The sequence below is a fragment of the Dermacentor andersoni genome, chromosome 2, assembly GCF_023375885.2.
Source record: "Dermacentor andersoni chromosome 2, qqDerAnde1_hic_scaffold, whole genome shotgun sequence".
Taxonomy (NCBI): Eukaryota; Metazoa; Arthropoda; class Arachnida; order Ixodida; family Ixodidae; genus Dermacentor; species Dermacentor andersoni.
The window spans coordinates 5,810,297-5,835,641 of NC_092815.1; the positions used below are offsets into that span (position 1 = coordinate 5,810,297).

Consider the following 25,345-nt stretch of genomic DNA (forward strand, 5'->3'; position numbering starts at 1 on the left):
CATTCGAGTAATTTCTTGTCGAGTGGTATTGTAGGCGAAGGTAACGTACGGCAAAATCTGATCCCAGTTCTTATGCTCTACGTCGACATGCATGCAAAGCATGTCTGTGAGGGTCTTATTAAGACGCACGGTTAGTCAGTTCAGCCGGGGATGATATGCGGTTGTTTTCCGGTGGCTTGTACCACTGAGTCTTAGAACCTAGTCAAGGAGTTTGGCACTGAAGGCAGTTCTCCCGTCTGTGATGACGACTTTTGGGGCACCGTGCCTAAGGACGAAATGTTCGATGAAAAAAATGATCTGGGGGCCCTATAACGTAAAACTATTCCAATATGTTTCTATTCCAATCTCCTGATGTCAAATTCGCGTAACCACCGACGCAAGCATCGGGCGGTCACTTGCAGAGTTGTCTGAACCGACAAATCAAACGCTCTCCTCGTTCATAGGAGGTCAATTTTGCTTGCTTGAAAAACTAATAGCATTGCCTACACTGAGCGGCTTGTCTTATCTAATTGGCTGACAACAGGCGGGGAGCACGCTCAAGTGGAGAGGGATTCGATAGGGCCGAGCCACTGCACTGAAAATTGATAACCGGATGAAGAGGGTGGTGCCGCCGTCTGTGACCGGCCTGCTTTCCCTTACTTAGCTTGCGGTGGCTGGTCGAAAATCGCGGCGGCATGCAATGGAAGCTTAAGAATGCCGCTAAAACGGATCATCAGCAAACAAGAGTGCTCAGAACGAGGTCGTGAACGTGCCGAAAGGGCTCGAAAACGTTACACGGCCATACAAAAAGCTTTATTACACGCAAATAAACCCATGCTTTCCGACAGGCGCGAGTAGCCAGTGCCTGAGTGATCGGCGGCCGCCATCTTTTATTCCTTTCGGAACGGGGCAGCCTGCGGCTGTTCAGAAGAAAATGCAGTTTTGCTCGGCATAATAATGCTTCTTTAACGCGTACACGTCACTTCGACTCGGTGAGTTCTTGCGGTTTCGACACGTCGCGTGAGGGGCAGGTGAAGTGGGTGCAGCCCGAACACTTTTGACGAATAGCCGAGGGTTAATGGCGAAAAGGCGTCGAATCAGAAATAACAATTTTTCTTTCGTTCGGTCAAATCATGCATAATCAGTGTGCACACATCATATCAGATAGGGAGCTACTGCGGATTTTGTGACGTTGCGTGACAGACAGGTGAAGTGGGGATGGTCCAAAATAGTTTTTGGCGAATCGCAGAGGGCTGATTGCAGAATTGGAATAGAAACGTTTGAAATAGTTTTACATTATAGCGGCCCTGCTTCAGCTGCTGTGCTCCGCTGGGTAGCTTTCGTCTCCGCGTAACGCGTCTGTCACGATCCACCCCGGGTCGTGAACAAGGGAGGGCTTCTGGCACCCTCCGATAGCCGGACGCTCCGCAGCGTGGTGGTGCTGAATGATTACTGACCGGCGAGCTGCCGTGCTCGTCGGTGTTTATTGTGGCTCGGGTGACCACTGTTGCCTGCCGAGCTATAGCAGGCCGCCGAGCTTGGCGGGTGAACCAAGATTATGTCCGAGGGGGCGTCACCTACTTGCTACAACCCCTCACCCCCAGTTTGTTTGTTAAATAAAAAAAGCAAACGTCCAAGTTCACACTATGAGGCTCTGCCTCCACCTAGCTGGGTCGACGGTGCCTGCTACCCAGGCGAGTAACGGTCTGGTGGCCTCCGCCGTCGAGTACTCCGCCTGGGCACCGGTGTTGACGGGTCGGCTCGGGTGTGGCAACGCCGGGTGCTGGCTGGGCCAGCCTCGCTCCATCAGGAGGGTCCGTAGTGGTCGGCCTCGTGAGTGGTGCCGAGCTCGACACCGGTACCACGGGTGCCGCACCACTGGCTACGGTTGCCGCCTCCGAGGTAGGTGGTGCTCTGCTGGGAGCGACTGGTGCTGCCGCTAGTCCTCCTGCGGGCTGGAACTCAGTGGCAGTTGAGGGTGCTGGCCAGGTCCCGAGGCGAGGTCTGACATGGTGGGCGTGTCTGTGCCACATGGCCCCATCTGGCATGCGGACGAGCAGCGATGAGGCGCTGGCAGGAGACACCACCTGTCCGGCAGACCAGGGTGAGCCAGGACGGAAGTTCCTGGCGAAAACTGGAGCTCCCGACTCTGGCAAAGGCCCGGGACGGCACCCTTGGTCAGCAGCCAGCTTCTGCTTCTCTGATTGAGCCTTGCGCAGCTTGCGCTTACTGCGGGAGACCTCGCTCTTGAGCTGCCTGTTGCGGCTCTGCAGGCCCGTTATAATGTGTCGCATCTCCCAGTTAATTGGCTGAGCCTGCTCGCTGGACACTGACGACGCCTCAAACTCAGTGCGCAGATTCTCGTACTCTTGACGAATCAGCGTGATGTTGTCCTCGAGGCGGATGACCTCCGAGCGAAGCTTCTTCTGAACAACCAGCTCCTCGCTTTCCATCTGCTCAATGTGGCGAAGGTGTGAGTTTTTGGCTGTCGACAGCAAGGAGCGACACTCGTCCAGCTGAGTCTTGAGTTGCATGCTCTCGTTGTACAGCACGGAGAACTGGCTCTGCAGGCACTTGTACTCTGCCGTGCTCACCACCAGGCTCTTGGGCAGCGACCGCAGCTCTATCCGCAGCCGCTCCACCGTCTTCAGGGCCTCCTTGTGGTCAAGCTGAAGCTGCTCCAGCTCCAGCAGCCGTGCCGATGCCAGCTCCCGCTCTTCCTCGAGCTGGCTCTGCAGGTCCTCCAAGCGCAGGGAGGCTGCTCCGCCACCACCGCCACAGCCCCCAAAATCCACATGTAGGCGGGACCAGGGTCTCTGTGGGAACGGCCAGGGGGTGCTTTCCACATTACGCGATGCTCGCTGATGCTCCTGGCAGATTTGGCAGCTCTGCATCACATGCAAGCTGGCTTCCGGGTACTCTGGCAGACGAATGCCCAGTACATGAATCCAGTTTCGGCCCAGCAGCGTCGGCGACGACCCCTTCGTTAAGTAAAGGGGAAGGGTTGCCTCCCTGTCGCCAAAACGAACGCTGACCTGTGCCTGACCCTGGACCTGGGAGAGTTGCCCGGAGGAGCTGCGCAGCATCACGCCCGAAGCCTCGACGGACACGCCAGGGAAAGTCCGCTTGAAGAGCTTCCCGGCCATTACAGACACGCTGGCCCCCGTGTCCAGCTCCATGGAAATGGGGTGCCCGCAGATTTCGACGGTCAGCATGTATGGCGGCACAGACGACGGTACAAAGCCTGTGTGCCACATGTCGAAAATCGGCGGGTCCTCGGCCACGAAGTGGAGCCTGGCCGCGGAAGAGCTTGAGCTTGCTGCCGCATGCCTCCACCGCGTACCCTTGCGACGGCTACCCTGGCCGCGGGCTTGTGTTGTACCTGGGCTTGAATCCGGCTTCTGCTTGCTGTTCATCCTCCCACTTCGGCATACACGTGCCAGGTGCCCAGTTTTCCCGCACGTAAAGCATTGTGCTTGAGAGAACTGGCACTGTGAAGGGGAGTGGGCACCACCACAGCGACCGCAGGTACTGCCCTTTGTCGCGAATTTGTTGACTGCCGCTTCCGTCGACGGTGAGCCAGTCGCACGGGAAATCTCACCGGCGTCCTTGGCGGCAGCTTCCATTGCCAGCGCTGCCTTCACGGCGTCGTCCAGCGACGGGTCGGGAAGCTCCAGGAGTCGCGTCTGCATGGCGGGGTTGTTGATTCCGCAGACGAAACGGTCCCGGAGCAGCGAGTCCAGTTGGTCCCCGAAGGCGCAGGCACTCGCTAACCCTCGTAGCGCAGCAACGAATTGCCCGAGGGTCTCTCCTTCCCGGCGGCTCCGGTTGTTGAAGCGGAAACGCTCCATTAGTGTGGACGGTGCTGGGTTAAAATGCGAGCGCAGTATGGCAAGCAGCTCACCCAGCGTCTTAACGTGCGGCATGGCTGGCTTCAGAAGGTCGAGCAAGAGGCTGAAGACGCGGGTCCCGCAGCTGGCCAGGAAAATGTCCCGCTGTTTGGCCTCGGGTGTGTCGTTTGCCCGGAAGAACACGTGGACTTGCTACTCGTAAATTTGCCAGGCGGACCCATCTCCCTCGAACGGCTCGAGCCTTCCGTATAGCGGCATGGCGACAGCAACGGGGGGCGGTGTTTCGCCGCTCGCGGCGGCGTGCGACGCTCCGTAGGTACTCGTCGCCAGCTTCGTCGCTAGAGTAACGAGGATCCCATCCTCGTCGCCAGTGTCACGATCCACCCCGGGTCGTGAACAAGGGAGGGCTTCTGGCACCCTCCGATAGCCGGACGCTCCGCAGCGTGGTGGTGCTGAATGATTACTGACCGGCGAGCTGCCGTGCTCGTCGGTGTTTATTGTGGCTCGGGTGACCACTGTTGCCTGCCGAGCTATAGCAGGCCGCCGAGCTTGGCGGGTGAACCAAGATTATGTCCGAGGGGGCGTCCCCTACTTGCTACAGCGTCAGGTAATCGGTGCCAACAATAATCCATCTGTTGCCAGCTGTGGAAGTTGGAAATGGGCCCAGGAAATCCATTCCAACTTGGGCGAATGGCTGGTCCAGTATCTCAAACGGATGTAAGAGACCTGCAGGCTTACCGGGAGGTGCTTTGTGTCTTTGCAAGTCGGCACATGTTTGCACGTGATGTCTTACAGCAGCGGATAACTTTGGCCCCTAATACATGCATCGGAGTCGGGACAATGTTCTCGTGCAGCCTAGATGACCTGTGGTTGTTTCATCGTGGCATGCTTGTAGTATTTCTGTTCGAAGTGATGCCGGTACTACAAGCAGGTACGTGCTGCCACTCGCAGAAAAGTTCTTATAAAGAACATCGTTCCGGACACAAAACGACGGCGGTCCCCCGGCATAAAGTTGCGGAACGTCTTTACTTCGGCCTTCCAAGAAATTAATTAGTGGGAGCAACTCTGGGTCGTGGCGCTGCTCTTGTGAAATGGTGACGGCGTCGACGGCGCCCAAAAATGCAGCATCCACGTCCACGTCATCGGTGCCTGCAGACTATATGGTTGACCGCGAGAGGCAGTCCGCGTCGGTGTGCCTCTTCCCTGATTTGTAAATTATGGTCATGTCGAACTCCTGAAGCCTAAGACTTGTGGGGATGCGCGACTCTCACGCGTCCCCTGATACGTTGTTTTCCCGCAGAGCTCCCGTCTCCAGCAGTGCGGCTTCGCCGCGTGGCCTGAGGCCCCCGGCGGTCGGTGTGATTGAAGCGTAGTGCGAGAGATGGCGCGAGTGTTGCGCTTCTAGCACCGCCTCACGGCGGGGTTACGTGGGTGCGGAAAAGGAAGGCTCTTCCTCTTTGGTTCGAGGTCGTCAAGCGGCGCGGACGTTCCGCGCGTGCGCCGATCCATGGTCTGCGAGACCGTCTCGTGAGGCCTCGTTCGAACGCGCCACCGTTCGCGTGACCGTACGCGCGAACGACCAGGCGTTGGGATCCAGCATGGAGGCGAACATATTCGCTCGTTATCCGGTCGCGGTGAGTCGCACTTCTAGATTTGTCGCGCGCCCATCGGCATGTTTTGTGGATAGCAACTCGGATAGCAGGCATTGATCTATGAAAGGTGCAATAAATGCCCTTGTGATTGTTTGCACTACTGTGTTGTTGTTCCTTTGTCCCAAGAGTACACGGTTGAGAAACCCACAGACTCCAGCGCGCCAGACGGCCAGATGGATCTTTCAGGTTAGTCAGCCAACAAAGAGAATTATGATGGCTGACAACCTTGAATGAACGGCCGTGCAAATAAGGGCGAAATTTTATAATCGCCCACACCACGGCGAGGCATTCCTTCTCGGTAGTAGAGTAGTTTTCCTTCGTACGAGAGAGATAGATCGGCTAGTGTAGGCGAATACTTTTTCGGAGCCATCTTGCCGCTGCACCAGTATGGCACCCAGACCAACATTGCTCGCATCAGTGTGAAGTGCTATAGGAGCATGCAGGTCGAAGTGCGCAAGAACAGGAGCCGTTTGCAGGCGTTGGCGTAGTTCGTTGAATGCTGTTTGCTCATCCCCCCCCACAGAAAGGGAACATCGCCTCGTGTCGGACGTGTTAACGGCGCAGCAATACATGAAGGGTTAGCAATAAAGCGTCGGTAATAGGCGTACAGCCCGAAGAAGTGCATCACTGCCGTCTTGTCCAACGGTGTGGGGAACTTTTCCACAGCGTCTATTTTGTCTGCATCAGGTCGTACACCCTCGTGACTGACGACGCGGCCGAGGAAGCATAGTTCACTGAAACCAAATTAACATTTCCCGTGTTTTAACGTCAAGCCAGCCGAGCGTATAGCTTGGAGAACAGTGAGTAACAGGCTTAGGTGCTCCTCAAATGTAGCTGAGAACACTATGACGTCGTCTAGATAGACCAAGCATGTTTGCCACTTAATACCTGGCAGTTCGGTGTCAATTAGACGCTGAAACGTGGGAGGCGCTGAGCATAAACCGAAAGGAAGGACCTTAATTTCGTAGAGACCGTCGGGGGTCACGAAGGCAGTTTTCTCACGATCTCTCTCATCGACCTCGATCTGCCAATACCCGCTTCGTAGATCCATTGATGAAAAATAACGTGAATGCCGCAGCCTGTCCAGGGAATCGTTGATGCGTGGCAGCGGGCAGATGCCTTTCTTCATGACCTGGTTTAATTTGCGGTAATCAATGCAGAATCGCAAAGTGCCGTCTTTCTTTTGGACTAATACCACGGGTGACTCCCAAGGACTTTTCCAAGGATGTATCACACCAGCCTCGAGCATCTTCTTCACATGGTTTTGAATCTCTTCACCTTCCTTTGGAGCTACACAGTAGGGACTTTGTCGAATTGGCCGCGTAGTGTCATCCGTGATGATGCGGTACTTGATCAGTGGTGTTTGTTTGACCGTTGACGTAGTCGAAAAGCAACCTTCGAACTGGTATATGAGCTCCAATAGGCGCTGCCGCTCCGAAGGCAACAGGGTGGAGCTGATGCCGACAGAAAAAAGTGGCGAGGGCGGCACGGTCGTTTCTTGTAGAGCGAAACAATCTTTTACTTGGGTGATGTCGTCGCAGTGCGCAATTGCGGTACCCTTCTGGATGTGACGACGTTCGTTGCTGAAGTTCGTGAGAAGGACTTCCTCATGCCCATGAGTCATGTCGAGTACGCTTCTAGCAATGGAAACGCTTTGCGTGAGCAAAAGTGAAACGATTCGCTCCGCGATCACATCCACGTGGTAGGGCTTCTTGCATGATGCAGAGACAAGGCGGTAGGATCGCGGCTGAATGGTCACATCGTCCGGCAATCGGCAATCGACCATTGATTACTGTCTGATGACAGAAGGAATTCATGATAAGTTGAGAGAAATGGTCATCGATGAGGAAAGGTTTAACAGCATCGGGAGTGACCATAAGCGCATCATATTGAAAATAGGATATGTAGTTGGGAAAGAGAGCAAGGAGAGCAAAATGGCCAGTCCAAATTTGAACGCTGAACAAATAGCAAATACAATCACTAGAGTTGAGGAAGAACTTGCCAAATGGAAAAGTAATGAGTGGGAATATGGTGAGCTTCTAAGTGTAATAACGACAGAAATACGGAAAGAGAAACAACATGTTCGTTTGGAAAGGAAAAAAGAAACCAAAAAGCTGGTGGAACAAGGAGATACGAGAAGCGATCGCCGAACGACAGAAAGCATCTCGAGAGCACAGGCAGGCAAAGAAGGCGCAGTTGTCACAGGATGAAGTAACTAGTAAATGGTAAATATACCGGGAGAAAAAGTCTATGGTTCAAATACTGGTGCAAGCAAAATTAAAAGGTGAAAGTGAACGTTGGTTGTCAGAAATACGTGAGAAAAAGAAGGCCGCACCTAGAATATTTTGGAACCACATAAAATTATTAGGCAGGAAGTCAACAACAATACAACAACATATCCTAGACGAAGATGAAAGCAGACTGGAAGGAGCAGCGGCAATAAATTACATCCGGAAAATAACAGCCGAATCTTTCCAAGGCAATGACGAGGTTGTATTTGAAGGAAAAAAGAGCATGAAAGAGACCCAGGAAAGGGAGCTGGTTCTGACAAATTTAAACTGGAAGAAAGCGGAAGAGAAAATTCCTAAGCGCACAGCCACAGGGCTAGACGAGGTTCCCGTTAGGCTGATAAAGGAACTAGGACCAAAAAGTAAGGAAGCTCTGGTGAAAGCAGTGGAAAAAACTTTAAAAGATAGACGAATACCAGACAGTTGGCGACAAAGTAGAATGAATTTAATTTATAAAGGTAAGGGGGAGAAAGACAGAATTCACTCGTATAGACCGTTGACCATTACATCGGTAATATACAGGCTAGCAATGCAGGTAATCAAATTAAAGCTTCAAGCATGGACAGAGAATAATGGCATTTTGGGAGAGCTTCAGAATGGCTTCAGAATAGGTAGGCGTTTGGACGATAACTTGTTTGTTCTTACTCAGTGTATTGAAATATCAAAAGTAGAAAGCAGACCGTTGTATGTGGCCTTTTTAGACATTACAGGAGCCTACGACAACGTAGCCCGCAACATTTTGTGTGATATTCTGGAAGCGGAAGGCTTAGGTAACGATTGTATACAGCTTTTGAGAGAGATTTACCTAGAAAATACCGTTTGCGTTGAATGGGAAGGGATGAGGAGCGCGGAGAAAGTTCATATCAACAAGGGACTGAGGCAGGGGTGCCCTTTATCCCCGCTGCTGTTTATGATGTACATGGTGAGGATGGAGAGGGCGCTAGAAGGAAGTAATATCGGGTTTAATCTCTCATACAAACAGGCAGGTACAGTAATAGAGCAGCAACTCCCAGGTTTATTTTATGCGGACGACATTGTGTTGTTCGCTAACAAGCAAAGCGATTTGCAACGTCTGGCTAATATCTGTGGACAGGAAGGCAACAATTTAGGTTTGAAATTTAGTGTTAGAAAATCAGGTGTTATGGTATTCAATGAAAACAGTGAACAAACAGTGGAGATACAGGGCCAAGAAATACCTCGAGTAACAGAATATAAATACCTTGGTATATGGATAAACGAAGGCAATGGATATATGGAAACACAGGAAAAAACCATAACAGTCAAGGGGAAGAGAAATGCAGCCATAATGAAGCACAGAGCGCTATGGGGATACAATAGGTACGAGGTCCTCCGAGGTATGTGGAAAGGGGTAATGGTTCCAGGACTTACTTTTGGAAATGCGGTTGTTTGCTTTAAATCAGGGGTACAATCAGGACTCGACGGGAAACAAAGGTCAGTGGGTCGCCTCGCATTGGGCGCTCACGGGAAGACTACAAATGAAGCTGTGCAGGGGGATATGGGCTGGACTAGTTTTGAAGTGAGGGAAGCTCGCAGTAAAATTGAGTATGAAGAACGGCTGAGGAATATGGAAGAAAGTTAATGTGCTGGGAGAGTGTTCAGGTATCTGTACAGGCAAAACATTGATTCACAGTGGAGGAAAAGAACTAGGAAGCTTACCAGCAAGTATGCGGCCTGTGGGATGGGCAACACAGCAACAAGGAAGGCCAAGCGGAAAGTCAGAGAGGCTGAATTAATCTCATGGGTGGCGGCAATGGAAAAGAAACCTGCCATGAGTAACTACTTAAGAGGAAAAAACGAAATCAGGAAAGAAACCATTTATGATAACTCAAAGGGAAGCTCATTACTTTTCGAAGCGAGATCGGGATGCCTTAGAACACGCACCTATAAAGCGAAACATAAGAAGGAAGAAGAATCATGTGCTTGCTGCGGTAAAGCTAGGGAAACGACGGAGCATATTTTATTATAATGTGAACACGTCTACCCAGCGGTCGATTTAGGCACCACTGGCCTCCTTGAAGCCCTTGGGTTCAGCGGGAGCAGTGGTAAAGCAAACAGGTCCGCAATAGACATTAGTAAGAAGCGATTGGAGGATTGGTGGAAGAAAAGTAGGGAAACGACAAACGACGGAGACGTACAAAAGCACAATTCGCAATAGGGGATCCGAAAGTTTGGACGTGGTAGTTCATAGTGTCTTTTTTTTTTTCATTGGTTAACCTTGGTAGGATATTAGGCAGCATAGTAGCAAGAGCTTGGTGGCGCAACCCACCGCCCCGTTCCAAAGGGGACGCTCATAACATCCATCCATCCATCCATCCATCGTCGGCGATTCGCAAACGCTCATGTTTCCCGTTATTCATCGTGTCGCAATATGGGCTGACAGAAAACGTCCCCATACGTTCCGGAATGTTTATGACTGCGCCGTAATCTCGCAGAAAATCCATCCCCAAGATGAGGTCTTTGCAGCAGTCGGGGAGAATGACGAAAGTCGCAACGAAGTTGGCATCACCGATGTGAATTCGGGCAGTGCATGTTCCTGTTGGTGTCATTAACTGACCCCCGCCCCTCTTATGTGGGGCCCTGTCCACGGCGTCTTCACTTTCCTAATGCGGTCGACCAACCCTTGCCGAATAATCGAGAAGTCTGCGCCAGTGTCAACAAGTGCGGTGACGTGATGTCCATCCACCAGAATGCTAAAATCGACACGGGCAAAGTCTGTGGCGTGAGTATTCGTCGTCATGTCGTCTTGGTCGGCGTATCGTTTTCTTCGGGAGTAGGGGGGGGGGGGGGTATTTTTGGCGTCTCGACACAAGCCAACCTTCCCCATGGAGGTCGCTGCCGTTAGTTTCCCTGGCGCGGACTAGGGAAGCTACCTCCCCTGCCGACGTCAGTGGTGAAACTGGCGGTTTGGGGAAGTGGAGCGCACAGGTGAAGGGGACTGCCAGCGACGGCGTGGTGAAGCTGCTTGGCGGGGTGACAGCTGGTCACTGTTCGGAGCACGACGGTCGTCGAAGTGCAGAGAAGCGGCAGGCGAAAAAGGACCGGCTCCAGCATCTGCATGGGGCAGTAACGGGAAATGTGGCCCGGTTCGCCGAAACGGAAGCAGAAGGGTCTACGGTCGGGCGCGCGCCACAAGTCGGTATGGCGAACTGGAGGTAGTCTCACAGACTCCCGTTGCCACCACCGCACGGGAACGGGCCGTGGCTGAAGTGGCGTTACCGGCGATGAAGGAGGAGGACGTCGGATCATGTAGGCATAGGTTGACGGACGTGTTGCTGGACATGGAGATGGTGAGGAGAAAGCTTGCTGCAACTCCTGGCGTACGACTTCGGCAACAGAAGCGACCGGCGACTCTGTAGGAGCAATGCCCAGGGCTAGCAGCTCTTCACGCAGGATGTCTCGAATCATGTCCCGCAAAGAAGTGTGGTCAACAATCTGAGCTGCGGGGCTGATTGGAGTGTTCTTGGGCTGGCAGTCGATGTGGCGGCAACGTTGCTGAAGCGCTCGCTCGATGACTTCCTTGATGAATTCGTCGACCGTTGTTGGCGGGTTTCGGTCAAGACCGGCAAAGAGTGGTTCCTTAATTCCCGGCATCAGGTGACGCACTTTCTTTGCCTCGGTCATATCGAGGTCAGCGCGACGAAACAGACGAGACATATCTTCCGCATACATGGCGACGGTTTCGTTGGATTTCTGTGCCCGAGCCTCAATAAGTTGTTGCGCGTAATCTCGCCGGTCCGAGATCGAGAATGTGTCGAGGAGCTGACGACGAAAATTACCCCACGTTTGGAAGCTCGCTTCCCTGTTCACGTACCATGTACGAGCGCTGTTTTCTAGCACGAGATAAGCGTGGGCGATTTTTTGTTATTCGTTCCAGCGATTTACCAGTGCGACGCGTTCGTACTGGTCAAGCCAGTGCTCGACATTTTCAAAGGCATCGCCGTGGAATATTTCGGGGAAGCGAGGGTGTTCAAGCGTCACCTGGGAAATGCTAGCCGCCGTCTGTGAAGGAGGGAGATGATGTAGTCATGCTTGTGCGAGTCGCCACGGGAGGGAAGTCCGGGCCGACTGAAACTAGAGTCGTGACGTGAGGTGGAGCTTCGGGACTGGGTGTTGCCCGCATGGCGTTGCAGGCTCCAGCACCTCCACCAGTGTCGCAACGTCAAAACAGGCGCGGTAGAGCAGGAGGCACAGCAGCAGGCCGCCGTTTTAATTGTGAGCGCAACCGCAACTTCTTCTTCACTGCGCTTTTACAAATACGCTCACGAGCACTCGGGCTCTCCTCTTCTTCAACGCAGAACAGGCGTGGCAAAGAGTGCCTGGATACATTCATACCCAATTTCAACATTTTCCTGAAAGGAGTTGCAGAGGAATTCCAATAACTGAACACAAATTCTCATCTGTTGTGTGTTCCGTCGTTCTGTAATCCTTTTCTGTTTCTCTACTCATGCTTTGTATTCTTTTCGTCTACACATCTTACGCTCTCTTAAAATCTGTATTCGCGAAATTATTATTTTTTTACGAGTGTGCGCACGTGTATGTGTGTATGTGCCTGTGCGCGTGCGCTGTGTTTCTTGTGCATTGTTTTGCCGAGTGTGCCAGCACCAAGACCCTCGGGTTGTTCCTGGGCACATTAATGGACACCTCTTATTTATTTATTTATTTATTTATTTATTTATTTATTTATTTATTTATTAGAGGCAGAGTGTTTCAACCCTGTTTCCCCTCCGCTGCGGGTCAGCCTAGTACCAAACAACCTCCGGGATCAGCTGACACGTTTGCCCACGGCTACAACAAATGCATTGGGAGGTAGAGGTATCCAGCTTCGCTGTAAAAATGGGCTGGAGTGCATACGGCAGGTATTGTCAAATCATGACTGGTAACTTGCCCCTGTCGTTGAAAAGAAAGAGTACAGTCAAATTGCATTCTACTAGTGCTAATACATGGGGCAAAAATCTGGAGGTTTACAAAGAAGCTCGAGAGCAAGTTAAGCACCGCACAAGGAGCGATGCAACGATAAATATTAGGCGTAATGTTAGGAGACAGGGAGAGAGTGGTGTCGATGAGGGGGCGAACGGGTGTAGCCGATATTCTAGTTGACAATAAAAGAAAAACATGGAGCTGGGCAGGCCATTTGATGCGTAGGGCCGATAACCGGTGTGCCATTAGAGTTGCAGAACGGGTGCCAAGGGAAGGGAAGCGCAGTCGTGGATAGACGAAAATTAGGTGGGGCGATGATATGAGGAAATTCGCCGGGCCAGGTTGGAATTAGCTAGTGCAAGGCAGGGGGGTAAATATGCAGATCGCTGGCCTGCAGTGGACATAAATGTAGGCTGCTGCTGATTATTATTATTATTATCAGTATTATTATTATTATTATTATTAGTAGTAGTAGTAGTAGTAGTATTATTATTATTATTATTAGTATTATTATTATTATTAGAAGGCTTCGGCAGACCTAGCCAAATTATATGTACAATTTGATTATTTGTAATAAAGATTATTATTATTATTATTATTATTATTATTATTATTATTATTATTATTATTATTATTATTATTATTATTATTATTATTATTATTATTATTGCATTCTTGCATTTTGTGTCGTATGTTTTGTTCGTTTTATGTAAGCTTGAACTCTAGGTACTGCTGCAATAAATTTGCGCAGCCAAATGTAATGTCGCACGCTTTATGTAACAGCGTCATTATTTTCTTTGATATGTGATTGTTTTCCTATTTCAATGCATTGCCTTGCCAATTCTGCAGGGCCATCTCCCACAAGCCCTTGTAGGCTTAGACAGGCCTGATTATAATGCTGTATATGTGCTATGGCAATAAAGATATTATTATTATTATTATTATTATTAGTAGTAGTAGTAGTAGTAGTAGTAGTAGTAGTAGTAGTAGTAGTAGTATAAAACTTCCAGGCATATTTGTGACTACTTTCACTGTATCAATGCCACTCACCAACCGCACCTTCTGCGGTAACCTATCTCCTGAGGCCAAACTTGCGTAACTGCCGACGCAAACATTGGGCGGTGACCCGCAGGGTTGCCTGAACAGAGTTGTCTGAACCGACAAATCAAACGCTCTCCTCGTTCATAGGTGGTCACTTTTGTTTGCTTTAAAAACAAATAACATTGCCTACACTGAGCGGCCTGTCTTATCTAATTGGCTGACAAGAGGCGAGCAGAACGCTCAAGTGGAGAAGGATTCGATTGGCCCGAGCCACTGCACTGAAAATCGATAACCGGATGAAGAGGGTTGTGCCAGCGCCTGCGATTGGTCCGCTTTCCCTTACTTAGCGTGCGGTGGGTCGTCGAAAATCGCGGTGGCATGCCACGGAAGATTAAGAATGCCGCTAAAACGGATCCTCAGCAAAGAAGCGTTGGCAGAACGAGGTCGTAAAAGTGCCGACAGTGCTCGAAAACGTTACATGGCCACGCATAAGGTATGATTAAACGTAAGTTAACCCATGCTCTCCGGCAGGTGTGAGTAGCCAGTGCCTGAGCGATTGGCGGCAGCCATCTTTTATTCCTTTCGGAATGGGGCCGCCTGCCGCTATTCAGAAGAAAATTCCGTTTTATTCGGCATATTAATGCATCCTTGACGCGTGCACGTCACTTTAACGCGGTGAGTTCTCGTGGTTTTGTGAAGTCACGTGACACACAGGCGAAGTGGATGCAGCCCGAAAACTCTTCAGCAATAGCCGAAGTCTAATGGAGAAAACACGTCGAATCATAAATAACTATGTTTCTTTTGTTCCGTCCAATCATACATAATCAGTGTGTACAAGTCATATCAGATGGGGAGCTATCGCGGTTTTCGTGACGTCGCGTGACACAGGCAAAGTGGGGGTTGTCCAAAAACGTTTTTGACCAATCGCCGAGTGCTGATTGCAGAATTGGAATAAAAAAGTTTGGAATAGCTTTACGTTATAGCGCCCCTACTGTGGTAGAGAAACAGTGCTAATTTTTTTTTAATTTTTAACTCCCTTGAAATTTTGAAAACGCAGCCCTCAGTCCCCAACAGCTGTGAAGCAACGGACCACAGCGGCGGTCAGACCTGTGACGCAGCAGGGGGTGCTAAGAATCTCTGGATCCGGACAGGCCGCCATTGGAATCTGAACTTGGCAACGTTTAACGCTAGAAAGTAATCTAGTGAGGCGAGTCTAGCAGTGCTATTGGAGGAATTAGCGGGAATTAAATGGGATATAATAGGGCTCAGTGAGGTTAGGAGGACAAATGAAGCATATACAGTGCTAAAAAGCGGGCACGTCCTGTGCTACCGAGGCTTAGTGTAGAGACGAGAACTAGGAGTCGGATTCCTGATTAATAAGGATATAGCAGGTAACATACAGGAATTCTATAGCATTAACGAGAGGGTGGCAGGTCTTGTTGGGAAACTTATTAAGAGGTACAACCTGAAGGTCGTACAGGTCTACGCGCCTACATCCAGTCATGATGACCAGCAAGTCGAAAGCTTCTATGAAGATGTGGAATCGGCGATGGATAAAGTCAAAACAAAATACGCTATACTGATGGGCGACTTCAATTCCAGGGTAGTCAAGAAGCAGGCTGGAGACAAGTCAATGTGGGTATATGGCATAGGTTCTAGGAATAGCAGGGGAGAGTTATTAGTAGAGTTTGCAGAACGGAATAATTTGCGGATAATGAATATCTTCTTCCGCAAGTGGGATAACCGAAAGTGGCCATGGAGGAGCCCGAATGGCGAGACCAGAACTGAAATGGACTTCCTACTCCGCGCTAACCCTGGAATCTTGCAAGATGTGGACGTGCTCGGCAACGTGCGCTGCAGTGACCATATCGACCATAGTCCTCCATAAAGAAAGCAACAAAATCCCAATAAAGAAAGGCGTCAGGCAGGGAGATACGACCTCTCCAATGCTATTCACAGCGTGTTTACAGGAGGTATTCAGAGACCTGGATTGGAAAGAATTGGCGATAAGAGTTAATGGAGAATACCTTAGTAACTTCCGATTCGCTGATGATATTGCCTTGCTTAGTAACTCGAGGGACCAAGTGCAATGCATGCTCACTGACCTGGACAGGCAAAGCAGAAGGGTGGGTCTAAAAATTATCCTGCAGAAAACTAAAGTAATTGACGTAGTAGTTCTGCGGAAACCCGCAAGGTGGAGAGAAGTAATTAAAAAAGGGAAAATCAGACATCCACCCGTTCGTAGCAATAGCTACAAAGGAAACCCATACGGGTTCCTCGAAAGAAAAGCCTCAGAGTTGAAGAAAAATTCCTCCTGGTCCGGGACTCGAACCCGGGACCACCGCCTTTCTGGGGCAGCCGCTCTACCATCTGAGCTAACCAGGCGGCTAGCAGATGGCAGGGCGAAGTCGAATTTGTCGACAACACACGAAGCAAAGGCAAGTGTTTGACGTAGTAGTTCTGCGGAAACCCGCAAGGTGGAGAGAAGTAATTAATAAAGGGAAAATCAGACATCCACCCTAAAGTAATGTAAAGTAATGTTTAACAGTCTCGGAAGAGAACAGCAGTTTACGATAGGTAGTTAGACACTGGAAGTGGTAAGGGAATACTGTACTTAGGGCAGGTAGTGACCGCGGATCCGGATCATGAGTCTGAAATAATCAAAAGAATAAGAATGGGCTCGAGTGCGTTTGGCAGGCATTCTCAGATAATGAACAGCAGGTTGCCATTATCCCTCAAGGGAAAAGTGTATAACAGCTGTGTCTTACCAGTACTCACCTACGAAGCAGAAACCTGCAGGCTTACGCAAAGGGTTCTACCTAAATTGAGGACGACGCAACGAGCTATGGATGATGATGATGAAATTTTGAGTGGGTGTTTCTCCGACGTCAAGGACGTCGGAGAAACACGCATACAATGCTCTCGAGCGCTTCTAAAAGCTTCGCTGGAAATAGAGCACAGGCACGAGGAGGCAGGGCCATCATCGCATGGTATGAAACGTGGAGTAAAACGTGAACGCTGGTGACATTCACACGAAATGATTTCACGCTGACCACTTCGTCTGTATGCGTGATATGCAGCCACTTTTTCACCTCCTCGTGTTCTTGATGTTTGCCCTATTGGTTCTTCCTTCGCTGCGACGAGTGTGAAATTTAGCCATTAAAAAAACGTTCAGGAACATCTGCGCGATCTTAAGCCACCAGGCATAGCTAACCGTTTTTTTTTTTTTCATTTTTAATACAAGCGTCTTCTACCATGTACGGGAGGTTTGACAAAATCAAAAGCTGATATCGCTTCTATTAATTTCTTTCTTCGTCGTTGGCTGGCATCTACTTACTGGACCGCGGCAATACGCGGCAAGGACTGTACCAAAATTTACTTTTACTATTTCGGGGGGATGAACAGAAGGGTCAAGTTTAGCTATCCCTACGCAAATCGTGCCTAGCGTAATTTTACGCCGCTCCTGCTTAGGTCAGTACAGGGCAGAGGATGTATTATTTAGCTTATTATGGGTAAACACAGCAAAGCGGGCTGCAACTTAGCTTCGCGAGAAGCAAGCTGCACGGGCCAACCTGCGTTGCCGCCGGTCACGATGACCGTCTTCCCGCTCATCGTGGTGGTGCCGCGGTAGACGCGCTTGCTGTAGAGCACATACGCCTTGAGGCACAAGCCCGCCACGACCAACACCAGCGCAGCCCTGATGAACCAGGCGATCGCAAGGGCGTCGTCTTCAAGGCCGCCTCCGTTGTCCAGGCTCATGTCTGCGCCCGGGCTGCGACAGACGCGCTCTGTCACCAACTTGAAGCAACAGACAGACAGACAGACAGACAGACAGACAGACGGACACCGACAGACAGAGAGACAGACAGACAGACAGACAGACAGACAGAACGACAGACAGACAGAACGACAGACAGACAGAACGACAGACAGACAGAACGACAGACAGAACGACAGACAGACAGAACGACAGACAGACAGAACGACAGACAGACAGAACGACAGACAGACAGAACGACAGACAGAACGACAGACAGACAGACAGACAGACAGACAGACAGACAGACAGACAGACAGACAGACAGACAGATAGATAGATAGATAGATAGATAGATAGATAGATAGATAGATAGATAGATAGATAGATAGATAGATAGATAGATAGATAGATAGATAGATAGATAGATAGACAGACAGACAGACAGACAGACAGACAGACAGATAGACAGATAGATAGATAGATAGATAGATAGATAGATAGATAGATAGATAGATAGATAGATAGATAGATAGATAGATAGATAGATAGATAGATAGATAGATAGATAGATAGATAGATAGATAGATAGATAGATAGATAGATAGATAGATGTGTATGGGCGGGCGGACGGATGGGTGAGCCGGTGGGCGTCTCAGCAGCACGTATTGTCCAAATTTTCGCTCTTAGAAAAAGTTGTGTCAGAAGGCGGTGCATACAACTAGCCCATGTAGTTTACGAATCATATACTAGATAAACGAGGTGAAGTGATGAAATTACAAAATTTGCAGGCGCAAGTTAGAATCAGCTAGCGCAAGACAGGGGTAATTAATAGCCGAGGTAGGAAATATTTCAGTAACGCGAACCCATGACTTCAGGAGGCGAGCGTGACCACCGACATAACGCTGTCTCCACTTGCCCCCGTCTAGACTCCGAAAGCAAAACTCCTTCCATGCGTTCTCCCATACCAGAGCCGGAGGATCGCGCGACGCACACCTTCACGGGCCCCGCCTTCATTCTTTTTCTCGCGGTTTTTTGCTTCGAGGCGCACTTTCGCGGACGGTCTCTGGCACGAGCTATAGCGTTTGTCTCGTTTCACACAGTGCATGATTTTTTGCGCTGTGCACAAGAACACCCGACTAGCGGTATAAGTCAGTGCTACACGAACAGCGAGGCAGACGCAAGCGGATCACAGAGCGCGATCGTGCGCTGGAACACGGTAGAAAAGGACATAGTTTCGCTCTCTGCGCGCGGGTCTGCACGGCATGGGAACAAGCAGACGAAACGGAATTACATCTCGCTTGCTACGGTGCGAAGTAAAACAAAGACACGCAGACATTCGGTTTCTAGGTTGTATTATTTCTCTAAACATTGATTTGTCAATTGGAGCAGCAGATTAAACAAGTAACTGATGTTGCCTTGAATAATGCTCAAAGTCACGTGCAACTATGAGCTACTTCACAGCTCTACCATGTACGCACGTAGGCCCACTCGTACAATATTGACCCTTTTCGCGGCGATCCCGTGGTCACTGCCATGTTTGATCACGTGGTGACGCGTACATTCCTTGCCTCAACTGCCTCCGTTGCTTCCGTGGTTACAATGGATGTGTATGACCCCGGTGCGGTTTAGCAAACCTCTGTTTCGGGAGATGTCGTAGACGATGACTGGGTGGACGACACGAAGCTTAAGCCACAGCTTCGGAGAACATACAAAAGCGCTTTCGGAGCTGATTAAACTATGTCCAAATGGCGCGAGCAGCGTATATAATGCTTCTTCTAAAAGCGGGGCTAAATATAAATTCCAAGCTATCCAAACTTTCGGCTCATGAATTTAATCAGGATTAGTGTTTTACTGTTCGTTCTTTTTTTGGCAAATATTTTGAAGCAGGCGCTTGTCACGTTTCTGACTCAGTAATGCTCCTCGGTGAAGTCACTACTTAATTATTTTCTGCCCAATCACTCGCGGGTGTGCTCAGTTTCGATTGATTTACTCTTGCTGTGTACAAGGCTTCAAACTTAGCTATGTTGTACATTGCATAATACCTTGTAGCAAAGGTGTGTTATCGCTAAATAACTCGCTTACTCTTGTGGACCGTCACAAAGCATCCAGCTTCGGCCATTCGTGCGCTATCGGCGTAGTCCGTCATTTCTTGTGCGTATACAGTGGGCATATGTGGAAGTGTGCCCTCATTTAATTATCCTTGAAACGCTGCTGATAGAATGGGCCTAAGTTTCCGTGCCAGTTGGGATAGACGTGTGCATAGATACTGTGCGCGAAATTTACAATGACAGGAAGCGGTGCGCTACTCCCTTTGTCATTGTTTCATGAGCAGTACTCACTCTTGCCGACGTTCTAGAGCTGAAGCCCTTCCTTTGAAGGTTAGCAATACGACGCTGGCGCATCAACAAATTTCTGTGTCCTCGAGGAAGACCGTACATCTTAAAGTACCAGTAACACGTACGGATAGCTGCAGCAGCGATCCGCGAACTTGGACACACATTCACTCCATTCCTTAATGTACCAGTAACAATTTTTGAGACAAACTGGAGTCTCAACGGCGGGCGCAATCTTGTGAATCCCTAGACCCCCGAAAAACCTCTCTCTCACATATGGAGAACCGTGAGAGGCCTACGTGTACTTCCCGAACAACGCGTGTTATTCAAAGCCCTGGCGCTTTTCTAATGCCGAGAGGACATCGAGGTAGCTCTATATTTCAGCAGGAAGATCGCAGGTCAATCAATGTACACAGGCTCCCTTGGTACTGATAGCACCATGCCGCATTCACGGGATTCACGCATGTAACTGCCTTTCACCAACGAGGAGCTTAATGCGGCTCTTGCTTAGAGTAATCGGTCGTCGTCGCCTGGACCAGATGGCATATGGTGCTGCATCTTGTGCCATCTGGGTGACCAAGCACGAAATGCGCTGCTGGAGGAAGAGGAGGAGGAAGAAGAAATAAAGAGAGAAGGTAGGGATGTTAACCAACAGTGTGTCTCTGGTTGGCTACCCTACTCTGAGGGATGGCGGAACGGGAACGTTCCTCAAGAATGGAAGACAAGTCGTCTGCTACCACTCCCTAAACCTGGCAGGTCACCACAAGGGCTGACGTCATACCGGCCCATAGCGCTGGCTAGTTGCGTAGGGAAGGTGATGGTATGCATGATCCTTGCCAGATAGAATGGTACCTGGAATGCTACAAAGTTTATCCAAGCGCTATGGCCGGTTTTCGACGTCTCCCTTGCTCCACTGATATCTATCTGGTCAATTACGTCCAACATGAAAAGAGGTGTAGACTGTTATCTGTCGCCATGTTTCTTGACGTAAAAGCAGCTTATGATAATGTTGCTAACAGCGCTATACTTGATTCTTTTCGTGCTGGGCTGCTGAGCACGAGGTCGCGGGATTGAATCCCGGCCACGGCGGCCGCATTTGATGGGGGCAAAATGCGAAAACACCCGTGGTACTTAGATTTAGGCGCACGTTAAAGAACCCCAGGTGGTCGAAATTTCCGGAGTCCTCCACTACGGCGTGCCTCATAATCAGAAAATGATTTTGGCACGTCAAGCCCCGTAATTTTATTTGATGCTCTTGAATCGGTTGTCCTTGGTGGCCGAGTGTACCGGTGGACCCGCAACTATTTACACATGAGGTCTTTTTTATGTGCAGAGCGATGACGGTCTCACCTCTCAACACTACACGCACCGCGGTATTTCCCAAGGGGGCGTTTTGAGCCCAACTTTATTAAGCCTTATTATTGTTGGTCTCGTGCAACGCATACCAAGTGCTGTCCAGATATCAATGTACGCCGATTACATATGCATGTGGATGTCAGGTGTAACACGTCCTCAGGTGCGCGCGAGGCCTCAAAAAGCCGCGACTGCAATATCCGCGTATCTTGGCGAACAAGGTCTCCAGATTTCACCTGAGAAAGGCTCGCTGGCCGCGTTTACGCGGAAGCCAATGACGTCCTACGCCATATTCATCAATAGAAAAAATCTGTTACGACAGGACGCACACATTCTTAGGGGTTTTCATTGAACGAGACCTCAGCTGGAGTCACCCCGTGCCCCACCTGAAGAAACGCCCAACGGCTATTTCACACCTCTTCAAATTTCCTTGGGGAATAAACGTGGGGTACGTCAGTACACGCGATGTTACAATTCTACAGGACGCTGTTTCTCAGGTATCTGAAGTACAGTTTACCTGTACTGAGCAATACCTGCAGAAGTAACATCCACACAATCGAGAGAGCACAGGCGCCGGCACTCGGTGTTTGTCTTGGATTGCCGCGCTGCACGTCAACAGCGGAGACAATTGCGATAGCTCAAGATTACCCAGTCACAACTCATATGACGTTGGAAGTGCTCAGAGCCCACATCAGGCACGTTGCCCGCGCCCATTTCTACCACCTCGCCGCGCTGTCGAAAGACCGGCCCAGTGCCTCTTTTCGCCAGGAGATATCGGCGTTCAGTGATCGCCTCCCTAGAGATTATACTCCTGCCCAGAGGCTCCTGGCACCTCCTTGCATGGTGTTTGGCTCGCCCACAAGTTCGACTCTAAGTATCGGAAATTCGAAAGAAAGCATGACTTTCGTCGCCAGCTCTCAAGCAGCTATCTCTACTCATGCTGCACGAAATATGCAAGGACCATCTCCAAATTTACACTGATGGCTCTACAACTGTGAATCTACAGGAGCTGTGATCTTTCCCGCAAAAGGCGTGACCATTCAGTTTAAAACATCTCACCGGACAACGTCGATTGCTGCGACTCTTGCTGCACTTCGCAGCGCACTTCGCATGATGCATGGAGATCTACCACGAATATGGAGTACATTCACCGAAGCGAAGGCAGCCCTGCATTGTTTGCTATTCGCTCTACGTCGTGGACCACAAGATCCCCTTGTGATTGAAATAAGGCAGCTATATCACCAGCTGGCAGAGAAAGGACATGACATCGCTTTTCAGTGGCTTCCAAGCCACTGCGACATCAAGGGCAACGAAAACGCCGATGAAGCTGCTAGGAGGGCTCACTAAGAAGGAACCCCATCCCCCCTAGCAACAAAGCTTCGCAAACTAGCACGTGATGCCAAACGATCCATGTGGAACACGCCAGGTTTTCTACGTACTCGACTTCACCGCCTGGACCCATCCCTCCGACTACGCATTCCATCTGGACTATGTCGAATCGAGACAACCATTCTCTGCCGACTATGGCTAGGAGTGTCTTTCACAAATCCATCTGCTTGCCGCAGTGAATGACTGACAGTGCTGCCCCTGAGAGTGGGGGCAGCGAGGAAGCACTCGAACATATTCTCTGTCCTCGCTACACCTCCCTGAGACAGTCGCTCGTGACGGCATAGGCATGTTTCGATTACCGGCAGCTTTCTCAGCAGACGATCTTGGAGTGCCGGCTGATGCGACCTTCACACCAGAAGGCGATGAAAGCGCTATTCAGGTTTCTCTGGTCAAGCGACTTGCTTGAACGACTGTGACACACCTGGGTTCCTTTCTCTCTGCGTTTCTCTCTCCCACTGCTTTCAGATATTTCTGTCTCCCCTTACCCCTTCCCCAGGGCACGGTAGCAAACTGGATATCTATCTTGCGGTTAACCTCCCTGCCTTTCTCATCTCTTTTACAGCTCTCTCTCACACACAATTATTGCAGCCAACTACTGCACACGTTTTCGATCCACATGATTCAATCCAGCATGATTGGAGCGCAGTGCGTCAGCGAAAACTCAGTTGCGTTTCCGGAACGTAATGGAACTTAACATGTCTCCCATTTTCACCAAACGTAGACTTGGTGTAACATAGAGTTTTCTCACGACCTGCCTTGGTTGCTTAATGGCTATGGTGTTTGGCTGCTAATTAAGCACGAGGTTGCGGGATCGAATCCCGGCTATGGAGGCCGCATTTCCATGGCGGCGAAAGGCGAAAGCACCCGTGTACTTAGATTTAGGTGCCCGTTAAAGAAGCCTTGGTGGTCCAAATTTCCGGAGTCCTCCACTACGGCGTGGCTGGTAATCAGATCGTGGTTTTCGCATGTAAAACCCCATACTTTAATTTTTTAGAGTTAGCTCATGGCATTGGTAAGCATAAATGATAACGGCTGTATGATATTTACAAACACTTACGTGAGAATTCCTATCAAAGGCACTGTCGAATTAATAAGCATTTCTCTTCGCACGCAGATTTGGCATAACCTTTCGCCATCTTCGTTATATTTTATCTCGGTCGCATTCATAGTTATGCCAGGAAAACGAATTCGGTGTGCTCGTAAAACACCTATAATGATCGGGAAAGCTTGAATTGCATACGTAGTTTATTGCAAAGGTCGCGACCCACTTGCAACTTTGCCTACACATCCCACTGATTATCTGGGCCTTACATTCATGCACCAATCACGGACAAGGTGCCCCGTTTATTTCCCCGAGCTCACCGGGTAAACATCGTATAGCGCATAAAAAATGCAGAAAGAACAGGGGTTTCGAAATTACTTGGAACGTTACTAGCTGTGCCAGAAATTTTATAATCTCGGTACACATTGCACGTGAAATGTCTTGCCTTTGTATTACATATGGGTTTTATGCAAGGCAGAGTTGTTTCGGGACATGAAAAACGTAGCCTATAACGGCAGCCTGACACTTTCCAACTGTTGCTGACGAAGTTTATTGTAAAGGCTGTATTTGATTCGCACGCATTTATCTTCGCACACAATTTCACCAAAGAGATAAGCCCAATATTCCAAATTTTATCTTGGTGGCATCTGTAGTTGCCTACGCCGCGGCTTTGAGTTGAATGAAGCGCTGTTCAATGATATAACCCCAAGAGCCCTTGGATACGTATATTACTGCGCAGGCCGTAATTAACCTAAGCAACTGGAATTTCGGCAACGCATAAACCATAACGTGCACCTTTTTTTAGCGAAACAAACTTTGTATAGCATAGCGTTATTTCGGGACACTAGGAAACTGCGTAAGGTGGCCATATAGCGCTTTCGAACGCATGGTAAAAGAATTATTTAGAAAGGCTGTATTCGATTCACATGGATTGAACTTCGCACACAAATTTGCCGTAGCGTCGCACTCACATTTGCTAGATTTGCTGTCGGTGGAGTTTGTAGTTATGCCAGTGCAGTGGGCTAAGTTTCGCGGCGCTCGTAGAGCACACACTCATAGCGCTTCGGGCCAATTTTATGCGTAATTTATTGCAACAGCAAGAACAATTGCACACGCTTTGAACCTCGTCTATATATTATCCATAATTATTTCGAGGAACCTAAATTTCTTTCGAGGAACCCGTATGAGTTCCCTTTGTAGCACTTAGCTACGTTTTGGTGGATGTCTCATTTCCCCTTATTAATTACCTCTCTACACCTTGCGGGTTTCTGCAGAACTATTACGTCAAACTCTTGCCTTGGCCTCGAGTTGTTGACAAATTCGACTTCGCCCTGCCATCTGCTAGCCGCCTGGTTAGCTCAGATGGTGAGCGGCTGCCCCGGAAAGGCGGTGGTCCCGGGTTCAAGACCAGGACCAGGACGAATTTATCTTCAACTGCGATGTTCTTGTTTCGAGGAACCCATAAGGGCTTCCTTTGTATCACTTAGCTGCGTTTGGGTGGACGTCTTATTTCCCCTTATTAATATTATCCGTAATGTGCCTCTTATTTTCAGCAAATATAAATAAGGTGCCTTGTTTAGTTTATCGAGGACACCGGATAAATTAGCTACGAACTCCTAAAGGGGCGTAAGAAGAGGCAAGAGAGGAGGGTTCAGTAATTATTTTCAACGCTTATATTTAAGCCAGGAACGTGAACACATCGCAAAAAAAATTAAACTT

At 49.6% G+C, this 25,345-nt stretch overlaps 1 protein-coding gene and 1 non-coding gene across 2 annotated transcripts in view; both read right to left on the bottom strand.

Annotated features, from left to right (window-relative positions):
- LOC126542920 (retinol dehydrogenase 12-like) overlaps positions 1-25,345 on the bottom strand; it is a 136,044-nt gene that overhangs the window by 83,933 nt on the left and 26,766 nt on the right. Inside the window, exon 2 of the mRNA XM_072286104.1 lies at positions 17,322-17,521. Coding sequence (XP_072142205.1) covers positions 17,322-17,508 — 187 coding nt within the window. The 5' untranslated portion in view covers positions 17,509-17,521. The remainder of the gene's footprint in view (positions 1-17,321; positions 17,522-25,345) is intronic.
- TRNAS-AGA (transfer RNA serine (anticodon AGA)) lies at positions 16,061-16,134 on the bottom strand. Its single transcript has one exon. It is a non-coding gene; the product is annotated as a tRNA-Ser (tRNA).